Source organism: Meleagris gallopavo, chromosome 1 (genome assembly GCF_000146605.3).
Source record: "Meleagris gallopavo isolate NT-WF06-2002-E0010 breed Aviagen turkey brand Nicholas breeding stock chromosome 1, Turkey_5.1, whole genome shotgun sequence".
Lineage (NCBI taxonomy): Eukaryota > Metazoa > Chordata > Aves > Galliformes > Phasianidae > Meleagris > Meleagris gallopavo.
The window spans coordinates 111,545,605-111,561,598 of NC_015011.2; the positions used below are offsets into that span (position 1 = coordinate 111,545,605).

The 15,994-nt window shown below is 38.7% G+C and overlaps 1 protein-coding gene across 1 annotated transcript in view; it reads left to right on the plus strand.

The window, feature by feature from the left end:
* The window catches only part of CFAP47 (cilia and flagella associated protein 47), a 252,655-nt gene that overhangs the window by 8,480 nt on the left and 228,181 nt on the right, over window positions 1-15,994 (plus strand). Inside the window, 10 exon segments of the mRNA XM_031556783.1 lie at window positions 79-239; window positions 1,616-1,743; window positions 2,286-2,521; window positions 6,395-6,587; window positions 11,009-11,222; window positions 11,602-11,754; window positions 12,987-13,167; window positions 13,274-13,370; window positions 14,415-14,631; window positions 15,263-15,529. Coding sequence (XP_031412643.1) covers window positions 79-239; window positions 1,616-1,743; window positions 2,286-2,521; window positions 6,395-6,587; window positions 11,009-11,222; window positions 11,602-11,754; window positions 12,987-13,167; window positions 13,274-13,370; window positions 14,415-14,631; window positions 15,263-15,529 — 1,847 coding nt within the window.

Genomic DNA, 15,994 nt, shown 5'->3' on the forward strand with positions numbered 1-15,994 from the left:
ACACACCAGAAAAGAATATGAGAACATAAAACAGCAAGCTGAGTTGTTGACATATCCATGTTTTGATTTTTCTTTTAGGGAACAGATCTACAGAAGAGTGCAGACGCTGTTTTACAAGATTTAAGCTTAATAAACAAAACAAGAGATTTAGATGTTTCCACCTTGATCTGGTGCATTCCTGATCAGGGAACCTTGCCAGCTTATCAAAAGTCCATGGTTACACTGTGCTTTTGTCCAAAGTGAGTGAGTGTCCTAATTACAAATGTACTTGGGATGATGCATCCTTGGGTGTATTTCCAGACTGGGGGAGGGGAGTCTGGATAACAGCCTTGCAGAAAGGTATCTGGGGGTTCTGCTTGATGAGAAGTTGAATAAGAGTCAGTAATATCCTGTGAAAGCAAATAGGGCCAACTGTACTATAGGGTATGTCAGGCCTCCCGTGAGCTGGGCAAGAGAAAGGATTGTCCCAGTCTGATCTGTGCTGGTGAGCCCTCAGCATGTGCACAGTTTTGACCAGCACAGTATAACAAGGGCATGAAACTATGAGTTAGCATCAAAAGAGGGGCTTCAAAGATAGAGAAGGGTCTAGAGGGGAAGAGAGATGAAGAACAGCTGAGGTCCCTCAGTGTGCTCAGCATAGAACAGAGGAGCTGAGGGGAGGCCTGATGGCGGCTGCAGCTCCTCACAGGTGTGACAGGGCTCGAGAGAACAGCATGGAGCTGTGTCAGGGGAGGATTAGAGTGTGTGTTAGGAGAAGACTCTTCAAAGGATGATGGATGGACACTGGCACTGGCTGCTCAGGGCAGTGGGCACGACCCCAAGTGCTGGAGTTAAGAGCATTTGTACAATGCACCCACACAGGTTTTGAATTTTAGGTGGTCCTCTTTAGAGCCAGGAGCTGGACTCAGTAATGCTGGGTCTCTTCCAACTTGAGATATTCTGATTGCATGGTTCTATAAAGTTAAGTCTTAAGTAGTTATTTTGGAGGTGTTTTGTAGTTCATAAAAGATGCCTTTGAACCAGGAGTTGAGTAAACTTCTTTTGAGATAAGAATAATCTTAGTAGATTTTGCAAAGGGAATGAATTACTGCTCCAATTAAATGTGTTGAGTCTCTAAAGATTGAGAAAGTTCTGTCAAAGAGAAAGAGTCAAATGTCTTTTTCAGGACATCAGACTTATTTCCTAAAGTTATCATATATGTGCAGCAATATGAAAGAGTAGATATTTCATCACTTTCATCACCAAGAGACTGAAACATCTTGGGAGAGCTTTCTTTGTAATTAAAAAATAGTGGGCATAATGGAACATTTCTCCTTCAAACAAGGAAGACAAACAGGAAATGGAATGAGCACTTACTGAAACTCTTATAAGTGGTTTATATGCATGCAGTCTTTAGAAAACTATTGTAGAAATGTGAATGGTAAAGATATCTAATAACTAGCATCATAAGCATACAGATACTGCTCAGTTAAATTTGTTACCTTTCAATTTTTTACAGAAACTATAAAAATATTTTTTTCAATCTGTAATCAATAGCAAAGAAGCTGAAGTAGATGATAAAAATTAAGCTTTTTTTTTTTTTTAATCTTGTAATTAGAGTTTATGACTCTTACAGGAAATTTAAAGGGGCCTTTGTTGCGAATGATTCACCACCAAAACAAGATTATCTATTGTTTCTGAGATTTGAGGCTGCTGGTAATAAAGATCTGCAGACCCCCAGTGATGGTACCATACCAAGTACAAGTATGTTATGGAAGTGTATAGTCACTGTATATGGATGATAAAATTGTATATCTCGATTTTTTTAAAAAAATTTCTTCTTCTACCACTTAATAATGTTATAGGAAGCTTTTATGCCTTACCACCAAAATCTGTTGTGAGTAGAAAGAGCTGAGTGTATTTATGCATTGATGTACGTATCTGTTGGTAGTGAGCAGCTAAAACTTAATGTAAAAATTTGGGAGGGAGGAGACAAACACCAACATCCATTTGTAAATCACTATCACATGGGTTATACATTTAGAATTTTGAGGATGAAATGATATTCATTTGAACTTAATAAAAGAACAATTTATTTTCTAGCAGCCATTATCAGTAAACATGTCTATGTTCAAATCTTATAGAAAACTGCCTCATAAATCATAGTGTCTAGTAGTATTATTTTGCCTTTACAGCCACAGCATGATGGTTCTTATTGGTATGCTAATACATTTCTGGGGTAATGCATGGGCGGTGGTGGTTGTTGTTTAATTACTATTTTTTGTTTGTGTGCATTTCTAACACAGAGAATCGTCCTAATAGCACAGAATTGGCTGTGAGAGGTTCTGCTGTTCCTGTCATGTTAACTTTTAATCGAGGACCTGTAATTAAGTTTATGGACTGTTTCTTGGGTGAACAAACACAAGTTTTGTGCACACTAAAAAATGAATCTGAGTCCCTTCCAGTAAAATTCAGTTTCCGCAAGACTGCTCACTTTAATATTTCTCCTGAAAAAGGAAAAATAAAAAAAAGTTCTACTAAGGTAATTATCTCTTTCTGATAGATTATATACATACGTAGGTTATTTTACATGGATCAGTAGTGGAGTTTCTTTAAAGTAAAACAGAATAATTTAATTTCAGCAGCTATGATATTTAATATCAGCTAAATGCATATTCTTTTTTTTTTTCTCCTTATGTAATTTAAACATAGAATCATAGAATGGCCTGGGTTGAAAAGGACCACAATAATAATCCAGTTTCAACCCTGCTGCTATGTGCAGGGTCACCAACCACCCGACCAGGCTGCCCAGAGTCACATCCAGCCTGGCCTTGAATGCCTCCAGGGATGGGGCATCCACAACCTCCTTGGGCAACATGTTCCAGTATGTCACCACCCTCTGTGTGGAAAAACTTCCTCCTAATATCTAACCTAAACCTCCCCTATCTCAGTTTAAAGCCATTCCCCCTTGTCCTATCACTATCCACCCTCGTAAACAGCTGTTCCCCCTCCTGTTTTTATGCTCCCTTTGAGTACTGGAAGGCCACAATGAGATCTCCCCAGAGCCTTCTCTTCTCCAAGCTAAACAATCCCAGTTCCCTCAACCTTTCCTCACAGGAGAGGTACTCCAGCCCTCTGATCATCTTAGTGGCCCTCCCCTGGACCTGCTCCAAGGGCTCCTTCCTGTACTGGGGGCCCCAGGCCTGGATGCAGTACTCCAGATGGGGCCTCATGAAAGTTGAATAGAGAGAGACAATCACCTCCCTCTCCTTAATGGTCTTTCCTGTACCCCAGGAACTAGCAAGTGATATTTTAAATTTGTAGAAGATAATTATATTTTTAAGAAAATTTTAATAGAATCATAGAGGGGCTTAGGTTGGAAGGGACCTTAAAGATAATCCAGTTCCCACTCCCTTGCAATGGGCAGGGCTGCCACCCACCAGCTCAGGCTGCCCAGGGTCCCATCCAAACTGATGTTGAACTCCTCCAGGGATGGGGCACCCATAGCTTCTCTAGGCAGCTGTGCAAGTGTCTCACCATCCTCTGAGTAAAGAGTTTCCTCCTAACAGTTAATCTAGACTTCCCCTCTTTTAGTTTAAAGCCATTCTTCCTTATCCGATCATAATCAGGCTATGCAAAATGTTGGTACCCCTCCTGTTTTAAAGCTCCCTTCTTGTTTTGAAAGGCCATGATAAGGTGGGCATTTTACTGTGTAAATAAAATTAATTTGTGGCCCCACTCTGCATCTGCTTGAATAGTTCCACTTTTTTTTTTTTACTGGTGGCCCCAGTCCTGTAAATAGGACATCAGATGGGGCTTCACGAGATCAGAGTAGTGGGAAACAGTCATCTCCTTGCACTGCTGGCCACTCCTCTTTTGATGCAGCCCAGGATACTGTTGGCCTTCTAGGCTGCAAGCACACACACTAATGCCTCTTGTTGATCTTTTTGTCCTCCAGGACCTCCAAGTCCTTCTTGGCAGGGCTGTTTTCAGTGTGTTCTTCTCCCAGTCTGTGCATATATTTGGGATTGCCCCGACCTAAATATAACACCTTGCACTTGGCCTTTTTGAGCCTCATTGGGTTCACATGGTCTCACTTTTCAAGTCTCCAGGTCCCTCTGGATGTTATCTCTTCCTTCTGTTGTACAAACTGCACCACTCAGCTTGGTGTCAGCAACAAGCTTACTGAGGGTGGACGTGATCCCACTGTCTAATTTGTTGATAAAGATATTGAACAGCATTGGTCCCAAGATAGACCCATGAGGAAGCACCGCTTGTGACTGGCCTCTACCTGCATGTAGAAACATTGACAACAACCCTCTGACTATGAGCATCCAACCATTTCTTTATGGGCCAAATAGTCCAGTCTTCAAATCCATACCTACCCTATTTAGAGATAAAGATGTGCAGAACCATGTCAAAGGCCTTGCACAAGTCCAGGTAGATGACATCAGTTGCCCTTCCTTTGGCCACCGATGCTGTCACTCCATTGTAGAAGACCACCAATTGGTCAGGCATGATCTGCTCTTGGTGAACCCATCCTGGCTGTCTTGGATCACCTCATCTCACATGTACCTTAACATATCTTCCAGGAGGATTTGCACCATGAACAAGCACAGATATGAGGATCACCAGTCTGTAGTTTGCTAGATCTTCTTTTCTCCCTTTCTTGAAAATGGGAATGACATTTCCCTTTTTCTAGTCACCAGGGACTTCAGCTGACAGCCATGGCTTTTCCAATACGATTGAGAATGGCTTGGCAGCTACATCAGCTGTTTTTTTTCAGGACCCTCAGATGCATGTTGTCTGGTGCCATAGACTCATACATATTCCGCCTCATGAGGTTGTCTCAGACTTGCTCTACTCTTACAGGAGGAGGGATTTTGCTCCTCTGACCCCTGTCTCAAGTTTCAGAAATATGAGAGGTGTGAGAAGCCTGACTACCAGCAAAAACCTAGGCAAATAAGTCATTGAGTACCTCAGCTTTCTCTATGCCTGTTGAAGTCAGTTTTCCTTTCTTATTTGTTGCAGGAGGTACGCTCTTCTTTGCCTTTCTTTTCTGACCGATGTTTTTAAATAAAATCTTATTGTTTTTACATCCCTCAACAAGTTTGTTTCCATCTGTTCCTTGGCCATCCTAATCCCATCTCTGCATGTCCAGACAGGATCACTGTATTCTTCTCAAGCCACCCATCCCTGCTTCCACTGCCTATCTTTTCTATCTCTTCCTTCTTTTCTCTCAGTTTGACCAGCATGTCCTTGCTCAGCCATGCCAGTTTTCTGTCTCTTCTGCTTGATTTCTTGTGCTGGGGGATGGAGAGGTCTTGTGCTCTCAGAAAGGTGCCCTTAAAAAGCTGCCAGCTCTGTTCCATTCCTCTGTCCCTAAGGACAGTTTCCTAGCAGATCATATCCAGTAATTCCTTAAACAACCTCAAGTTCAGTCTCCCAAATTTCAGAGTCCTGAGTCAGGCTCATGTTCCTCGAGATCACAAATTGAAGCAGGGTCTGGTCACTACAGCCCATGCTGCCTTCAATTTTAGCCTCTTTAACAATCTTTTCTGAACTGGTGATCATCGGGTTCAGTAATGTTTCTTCTCTGGTTGGTCCATCCAATACCCAAACCAAGAAGTTATCCTCAACAGACTTTGGGAGTCTTTTAGACTTCTTGCCACTCACTGTGTTGTTTTCCCAGCAGATATCCAGGTGGTTAAACCTGCCTCTCTCACCCAGAATAAGAGCCTGAAAAATCTCCTGCCCCTCCTACCTTGCCTATCAATTTTAAAAAACTTGTAGCCCTCAATCATAGCATTGTAGTTCTGTGATTTGTCTCACCATGTTTCTATGGTAGCAATTAGGTCATAGTTTTCTAACTGCACTGTGATTTCTGTCTCCTGCTTATTCCTCATGCTGCGTGCATTGGTGCAGAAGCATTTTAGCTGGGCTATGGGCCACATTACTTTTCTGGAGGAGCTCCTCCAAAATTCTTTTACTTACATTTTGCCTGGATCTGGGTTTTTGGCATTTTACTGTCTTGAGAGGACTAAGCCCTTGCAGGGTTATTTTCATGTCCTTCAGTTTATTGCAAGTACTTGAGTAACGTAGTATTTCTTTAATATAAAAAGCTATGCTAAATTTAATTTGAATATGGAAGCAATTATAATTTAACAAACCTGTCATTTGGGATATGAAAAAATAGTTCATCTATCTCAAAAATGAACTAGCAGGATTTTGCTGGTGTTTTACAGTGTAGTTGTATGTATGTGTGCATGTGTGTAATCACTGGCATACTTCAAAAGCATAGTGCTGAACACATCTTTATAAGTAAACAGAGAGAATAGTGAATCAATTCAACAGAATTACATATTTAGTTTACATTTTTCCTTTGTAATGTCTCATAACCACTTTTCTTTTACAGGATTTGATATTTTCATTTTCTCCACATCAGATTGGAATATTTGAAGTGAAGCAGGTTATTGACATAATTGGTAGACAACTAGAGAAAAAGAATTTACAACTTCCAAAGACAAAATCTATTCACCAAATATATTTGAACTTTTTTGGTGTGTGCAAATCTAAACCAAAAGCTATTTTATTCAGAATTAATCCCGGTAAGTTCCTAAAATCATAAGTGATAAGTGATAAAATATTTTAAAAACTACATTTTTGAAGATTTTTTTTAATACTATTTTTAGTTTGTTTTTAAAAAATAATTTCTCTTTGGGAGTTGAGAGAATGCTCAGCCACCAGAAGCGTATAAAATAGTGCAAGGGAAATGACTTGTATTTTAACCAAAGTGCACTACTAAAGAATAACTTTTCATCATTTGATTATTTAACTTTTACACATCAGTAAATGAAGTATTCTGTTTTTGGCAGTGATGCCATTACACAGTGCTAATGTGTTTTAGTTTTCAGCTCTGAGAGAGGTAAAGCACAGGACAAAGTAAGAAGGACAACAGGGCATTCCTTATTGTCTATATGTTACTACTGCTAGATGAATTTGCCAGTTTATAGAGCCTGCTAGCTTTCCTATGTCCCGTAATTCTTCCCAATCTGCAAAGGTTACGATGGCATAAAAATCTTTCAGAATATGTCCAGTAATTAGCTTATATGTATATTATTCACATTTTATTTGGTTGAAATTTCAACTCCTTATAAAAAATGTGTTTATAACATCATATTTTTTAATAGTTTTAGATTATGTATTTATATGTAGAATGGTCTGCATGGCAGAACAGCTTGAGTTGGGAGGGACCTTAATGACCATCTAGTTCCAGCTCTCCATGAGTAGAGATATCTTCCTCTAGATCAGATTGCTCAAAGCCCCATCCAACTTTCCCTTGAATGTTTCCAGGGATGGGGCACCCACAGCTAATCTGTGCAACCTGTTCTATTCCCTTTCCACCCTCAGGGTGAAGAATTTCCTCCTAACATCTAATCTAAGTCTCTCTCTCTCTCTCTCTCTCTCTCTCTCTCTCTCTCTCTCTCTCTATTTATTTATTTATTTATTACTTCTAAAACTGTTTCCCCTTTTCCTATCGTTGTCTCCTTGTATAAGAAGTCTCTATCTTTTTTAAGTACTGCAATGAAATTCCCTCAGAGCCTTCTCTTCTGCAGACTGAAAGGCCCTGTCTCTCGGCTTTTCTTCATAGGAACGGTGATCCGGCCTCTTCTGGACTTACTCCAACTGGTCCATGTCTGTTTTATGCTGGGGATTCCAGAGATCAATGCAGTAGATGGCTGTAGTGGAAATACTAAGTCATGGCTTGAAACAGTGATTGAGCACCTAGTGGGAAGGCAGGGCCAACCCAGGGGAGCTCAGGCACATGCAGTGCACCTGAGTAATGGGAAGGGATGGAGCCAGGATCCACCCCTTCTCAGACCTCATTTAAGGGTTGGCAGTGGAGGCAAAGGTATCTTGCTGGAGATCCCTGTGTACCTAAGGTCTTTTGAAGCTAAGCAGATTCTTTCCCTTTATTTCTGTGCCCACGGCTGTTGTGTTTGAGTGTCTTACCCTGCTTTGTGGCCTAGAACTGTGCTACTCTGCTGTCATTGTCATTGCACTTTCTATTGAGTTACAGTGTTACAATGTCTCTTGGGAATTGAGTAGAGGGAGAGTATCATATCCTTTTGCCTGCTAGCTAGCTACTTTTTTCTTTTTTTTTTGGCTTTCTGGGCTGTGAACATACATTACTGGCTCATGTTGAACTTCTCAACAACCAGCGTTCTTCACTGGGTACTGATGAGATGCATTCCAGAGTCCTGGGCTGATTGTAGTCACTAAGTCACTCTCAATGATATTTGGAATCCCAAATATTGCGGCAATCAAGTGACGTTTCTGCTGACTGGAAAAAAGGCAACATTGCACCCATTTTTTTAAAAAGGGTAAAAGAGATAACTACCAACCTGTCCATCTCACCTCTGTGCTGAGATAGATCATGGAACAGATCTTCCTGGAAACTATGCTAAGACACAAGGAAGGTGGGGAGGAGGTATGGGAGAACCAGCATAGCTGGATCAACTTAGTGGCCTTCTAGGATAGTGTCGCTGCATCAGTAGACATGACAAGAGCCACTGATGTTATCTGTAATTCAGTAAGGTCTTTGATATGATACCCTACAACATCCTTCTCTCCAAATTGGAAAGATATAGATTTGATGGGTGGTCTGTTCAGTGGATGAAGAACTGGCTGCAGTTCTGTAAGTTTAGAGAGAGGTGTTCAATGTCTCAATGTTTGGATGGAGATTGTTGATGAATGGTGTCCCCCGGGATTTTGTGCTGGAGCTGGTACTCTTCAATATCTTCATCAATGATATTGATGGGATCGAGTTCATCCTCAGCAAGTTTGCTGGTGACACCAAGCTGTGGGATGTGGTCGACGCACTAGAGGGATGAGATGCCACCCAGAGGGACCTAGACAGGCTTCAGCAGTGGGCCCAGGTGAACATCATGAGGTTCCACAAATCCAAATGCAAGGTCTTGCCCCTGGGTCAGGGCAACTCCCATTATCAGTAAAATCTGGGGGATGAAAGGATTGAGCTCAGTCCTGCTGAAAAAGACCTGGGGATACTGATAGACGGGATGTTGGACATAAGTCAGCAGTGTATCCTTGCAGCCCAGAAAACCAACTGTATCCTGGGCCGCACCCAAAGAAGCGTGGCCAGCAGGTTGAGGGAGGTGATCCTGTTCCTCTACTCTGTGCTGGTGAGACCTCACCTGGAGTACTGCGTCCAGATGTGAGTCCTCAGGACAGGAGAAACATGAATCTGCTGGAGTGTGTCCAGAAAAGGGCCACAGAATGGAATGTCTCTCCTATGAGGACAGGCTGAGAAGACTGTGAGGTGGTCTGACAGTGGCCTGTAAGTATCTAGAGAGGAGCTACAGGAAAGAAGGGGACTCTTTAGCAGGTTCTGTGGTGATAGAACAAGGGGAAATCTTGTCAAGCACAAAGAGGGTAGATTTAGGATAGATATAAGAAAAAAATCTTTTACAGTGAGGGTGGTGAGGCACTGGAACAGGTTGCCTAGTGTTGTGGTTGATGCCCTATACCTGGAGACTTTCAAGGTGAGGCTGTATCAGTCCCTGAGCGATCTAATCTATCTGTGGTATTCCTGTTCATTGAAAGGAGTTGGACTAGATGGCCTTCAGAAGTCCTTTCCAACTCTAAGGATTCTATGATTCCGTAACTCCCCCTTGGGTCTGCTCTCAATCCGTTCTCTGGTCAGCCTGTGTTTCTTTTTAGAATTACCCTGGACCAGGTGTAGGAGCTTGCACCTGACCTTGTTGAACTTGTTGGAGGGACTGTTGAAGGCTCCAGATGGGAGCCTTTCTTTTCTGTCAATTGTATTGCTCAACTTGGTGTCACTGGTAGATTTGCCGAGAATGCACTCTGTTCCACTGTTCATATTGCTAACAAAGATGTTAAATAGTGAAGCCATGTTGGCTGTCATCTCTTCTTTTCTATGTGGATTAGCATAGTCTCCGTGATATTACTGGGCATAGAGGTGAGACTGACTGGCCTGTAGTTTCCCAGGTCATGTTTTCTCTATTCCAGGCAGCAGAGACTTGAGCAGACTGCAGCAATTTCTCAAGTATGATGAATAGTGACTTAGCAACTTAGTCCAGTAGTTTCCTTAGGATAGTTGGATGTGTCTCATTAGGTCCCCATGTATATTTATACACGTTCAAGTTTCTCAGGTGGTCTTCTGCAGTTGATTCTTCATTCTCCCAGTCCCTGCCTTTGCCTTTTATTACTTGAATGGTGCAGCTAGAGCACTTGCCAAGGAAGACTGAGGCAAAAAAAGTTCAGTACCTCAGTCTTTTCCATGTCAGCTGTAGCCAGCAATGTATATATAAATATAACTTATGTGTGCACATGTGACACACATACATATACATAAAATGTTTTTTTGAATAGTAATAATCATCAGAGTTTAAGCTTATTGTTATTTCTTGATTACTCTTTCACATTCAAAGCCCTTGGTAACTGTCAGCTTTTCTAACTGCTGTTTTCTTCCATTCATTCTATCAGTCCTATTTTTTTATCCAACTTGAAGACTTATAAAGAGGTTATGCTTTTAAGCTTTATTGAAATATGGGAGCTAATCGGAGTTTCTTGTTCCCTTCTCCCAGTCTGTGTGGATGAGTTTTTGTTTTTGTCTGTGTATTTGGTGGAGCCAGGGAGGGTCTGAAATGAAGGTTCTTGTAAGTTAACTGCCTGTGCAGTGGAAGTGATTGTAATCAATCCTATAGTTTGGAGGATGGCAAATAGTGCCCCAGCTGGACGCAGTACAAGTTGTTTGATCTGTAATATATATATGTTTGTGTGTGTATATATATTTGACTATGGTGAAAGTAGTTGGCTCTTAGAATGGTCCTCTTGTCCAGTGAAAGATCAATGGGATGGATGAACACAACTGTTGGGTTGCTGAGTGGACTGTTATAAATTACAAAGTATTTTTCTTATGTGGTATTTTGAATTCTGATTCAAAATTACAAATATATGTAACATGTTTTATTTGAATTTTAAGGTATAACACCAATGATTACCAATGCAACTGGACGGTTTGTAGCTGATGACACGGGACTGTGCACTGACATTGCACCTATGGCAATACTTAAATCAACCAAAACACAAATTCATACTCATCAAATAAACAGGAATTGTAAGGGGGATGCACTTATAGCTTTTCCTAATGACCGCTCAACCAGCATTAGACCTAGTGAACGAAATAAAAAGTACAGGTAACAAATTAAGCAAAAGTAATATTTGAAAATAAACATACATATTGCATAGTAGATCAAGATTGGTTACTCATATGACAGTTATTTTTTCAAACTATGTTCTTTAAAATTCATTGCAGTGTACTGGACCTTGATTCTCTTGCAAATACATTTATTGACTTGACTTCCTGTGTGTGAAACTATAAATGCAGCTATTACAGTTTCAATTATTCATTTTGGTTGCCTTTACAACGTTAAATATTAATAATCAGCCACATGTTTGCAGTAAAATATATAAATATATGTATATAGCAAAATCAATGTGTTTTAGTTCTAACAAGACTTATACAAATAATATCTTATACAAATAATGAAACTAAAATTCTCTCTAAATTTTTAGGACTATTTTTACGAAGACTGAGAGATATAATTATATAGATCCAGAATTTTCTTATACTGACTATGAACTGCTGTCAAAGGAAGTACATAAGGAATACTATGCAGATTTCATTTCTAGTTTAAGGCAGCATCGCTTACAGAAAGGTGCCACCAGGTAGGACTTGATTTAAAGGATAAATAAATATTTTGGGCTTTTATGAACTCTAGGAGGAGTTGGTTATAGATCATTGCAAAAACATCTTATTGATCATGTTGGTTTCTTTTTTATTTGTAAGAAATATATGCATTTTTAATCAGCATGTGCAGCTCCCCTATAGTGATGTATTCAGTATGTGAGTTAGAACTTAATTTGTGTAAAGTAGCAAATAAGATCAAAGGATCGTATTGGCATCCTAGTCTTAATTTACACAAATTTTATAAAGTGAGAATTTGTTATTTGCTTGGTGTACTGCAGAACGAAAGCCAGACATGGCAGTATTGATGTTTTTAAGTACGTTTAAGAAAAAAAATACTGTGAAGCTTCCCCTCGAAAAGAAAAGGTGAAGTTATACCTTAAAGACTGGTAAGTCTGCAAAACTAAAAATTAAGGGGCAGAAGGTTATTGTTGTATATGCACAGAACAGTGTAAATTGAGATTACATTATGATTCAGACAAGGTATGCTGGAGGTGAATGCATCTTTATTTTTTTATGCAGACACAGGGTATATGATTTTCCTGAAAGGAACTGTTGTTGTATAGTGCATGGGCTGTTTATATGACTGTAAACTGATGTGGCCATGGCATATTTAAGGTATTTTTGAGGAGCAAGAGCAGAAATGAATATTTCAGTTTTCAGATAAATTTCACAGTTGTTATTGAACTTAGTTATAATTTTCTAAGTACTTGATATGAAGCACCTGCCTAAGATCTCTGAAAGTTTAAAACCTCTGGTTACAGGTAATTTGAGTTTAACTTCGAGCAATAAAAGTTAATTGCTCTGAAAACTAGGCTGTAAGTGGTCCAGTACAGGCATACACAGTTAAAGGATCCTTTGTAATGTTGGCATTTGCTGTCTTTTCAGTGTTTGATTTGAAAACTTCATTGTTCTCTAAGGTTTACTTTTGACATGATATAATATGTATGTTCTTGTAGCCATAGTGCTTGTAACACATTTAGCAAAGTGATATCTGCAACCATGCAACAGTGTAGTCCTTGTCTAAACAATATAATAAAAGAGTTTTCAGTACGTTTGTTATATCTGAGATTCATTTTATAATGAAATATTCTCACTTAGTGTTATTTGTTATCTTAAAAAAGAAATATAAATCTGAGGTACTTTAATGAGTAGAACATAGAATACTCAAACTTACAGGTTTCCATACAATTTTTTTCTCCCTCCTCTCTAGGCAGTTTTATATTTATAATAATTCTGTGAGCATGGATTTTAGACCAGCAGAAGAGATTATGTCACCAAAGATCTCAGTTGCAAATTTTCCCAAGGAGAAGCTACAGTTGAAAATGCTTTCTTCAGATGAGAATTGCCTACTAACTAGTCAAAAATTGGCAGCAAGTGCTTCAATCAAGGAAGTAAGTTGAGTGCTTGAGTAGTTATATAAGCATAATGTATTTACTATATTAAAAAAGAATAAGAATTTTTATCCTGTTCTGAGAAGATGTCCTATGTTTATCCCAGATTTGGAGTGGGCTTAATTCTGTGCCTTCTTCTACTCAAGAAAAGGATGACTGTAATCTAACTTTGACACCCAAACAGCTTCATCAAATACTAGTTGGTAAGATTTTTATTCTTGTCACTAAATGCATACAGTGGTTATAAAAATGCTTATTTGTAGTAACACAAAGTGCTTCCACAGTTTTTCACCTTTAACAAAAAATAGCTTAGTTCAGTGGTAGCTTGAAACCTACAGTAGTGTTTAACTAAAGCTTTGTACTCAACAGACAATAAAGAGATAGAATTAGGTTGGACGTGTGGAAGGAGAGCTTCCTTTAAAGGTCAGTCCTGCTATGGCTCATTATGGACAAATGAATGCAGCATAATACAAGGCCTGCTATTATGGCTAGTTAATGCACAGTATGTAGACCAGCAGTAGTATCAGCAAGAGTGCTTGGAGTCCTCAGAATGTTTCTTAAAGGTAACATTGAGGAGTAATACCTCAAAGTAAAACTTTTTCAGGATCTTCCTTCAAAGTAATTCTAGTTGAATGCTCTGTGATGCGAAGAGTAACACCTTCTAAAGTCTATGAAGGTCTCATCTATTAACACCACTTCGTAGTAAAACAGGTCTGTTTTAAGGTCACAGGGGCAGATGATATCATTTAGCTGTGAAGTGAAAAATTTCATTGCTTTTTGGGTTGTCTTTCGAATTTTCAATGAAGCCAGAACTTGAGTATTGTAGTTGTATATACTGATATATGTGGGGTAAAGTAGAATAAATTAAATATATAAGTACAAACAAATATTTGGGATTTTGTAAAATATTTGATTAATGCAAAGGGCTTGAAGTCTGCAGACCACCATGATGAGTGGTGATAGCAGTAAATACAGTAGAGATCACTTTGTCACCACTGGATTACGTGTATTGTAAAAAGCAACTTGTCACATCTCAAAGACCAAATAAAAAAGTTTAGTTTTATTTTGAATTGTTGCTTGTCTAACAACTTAAATATCTGGTTAATTAAGGAAAAAACATACTTCCAAGTTTTAAGTGTTAATTTGTTCTGCTACTGACTAATGCTGCAATGTGGAAGACTAAATTGTTTTGATGAGAATGTTTTAGTGGTAAATTTAATGTTGAAGATATTTCTAATATATTCCAGGTCCTTCTACCATGAACTTTGGTGATGTTTGTGTGTGCTCTACAACTGTCAGAAAACTGCATATCATCAATAACTTGTTAGTTCATATATGGATACAAATTGAGATTGAAATTGATGAATTGGAAGTGTTGAGTCCATTGTGTCAGGTGGTGCCTCCTCTTACGAAGACCTCTATTCCAGTAGAATTTGAGGCAAAATTTTGTGGAATGTTTAAAAAGTAAGGCTTCTTATATTTGTCTTGATTTATGACTTAAGTTTGTATTAGTAGGAAGAAAAAAACAGTGACTAGTTTAAACTTGGTGTAAGTATTATAAAATTGTGAATGTACATTTGTAGTAGTATCAATAACTTATGCAGATTTATGTTGAAAAATTTTACAGGCTTGTGTAGCCATAGTGCCACAGATTATCAGGGAAAAAGAGTTTAGACTTTGCTATTTTAGTTTATTTGTTGTGAGAAACTTTGTGAAAATACTGTGCTCCTTCTATCATAGTCTTACCTCTTTGCATCTGTGCTCATGTCACGCACTTCTTTCTGGCTAAATAAATAGACAAATCGTTTACTAGATTTTTAGTATCAAGGTGGGACTCTCAGATTACTAGTGCTGTTGTGAAAGAGCAGTATGAAGTTGATAATTCTTTGGGATGATCTTCACCAATCAGATGGTTTAAGTTACACGCAGATCAATTACAGGTAACTTTTTCTTATCAGTTTTAACTGTGTTCATGCTCATTTGCTTCATAATTATCTTCTTAATGATTACACTTCATATAAATTTTACTTTGACTACAACATAATAAATACAGAAAAACTATTCAGAAATGTATACGTATTTTTTTATGCTACAGATCTTTCACTTACACGATAAACAACAAACATGCTGGGCATGTGCTGGTTATTGCAAACGTAGTGCCTGTTGAACTTCATCTATCTGCAAGAGAACTGATTTTAAACCCAATTCCTGGCTACCTGGCAGAGACAGAATTTAGAACAACAGTCAGAGTATGCAATCCTGGAAACTGTTCTGCTGAATTTACTTGGAAACCTATAACTGCACAAAAAGGAACTGCATTTTCTATACAGCCAACCACAGGTATACTATACAATTACAATATGTATCTTAAATGTCAGTAATCTTAAATAATACATTCATCTGACGCTATAAACTCTGGTTTTATATTTGAGTCAGCAAATATATATGTTTATATAAATATATATATATATTGTCAGGTAGTATCAGATTGGAGTGTTGATACCAGAGCAGCTTTCCATATATAAACCCATTGCACCTTAAATCCAGTTTGATGTTTCTATATCCAACAAACAGGTCTTATGTAACCATTTTTCCGAGCTCGATTTGCTGATATCTAAAAAGTGGAAGTTAATGTGGATGGTGTGAGTGACACAAGTATAATTCGGCCTAGGATTACTTTCCACTTGCAGTACAGATAAGTGTTTATTAAAAAATGTGAGGCTTTTTCCTTTGAAAAGTATTGTTTTGTAGGAATAGGTTGGAGCTTTGTTTTTTTTTCCTTAAAAACTTCTGAGTTGACATTATTCAGTTCAAAAAAGACTTGGCT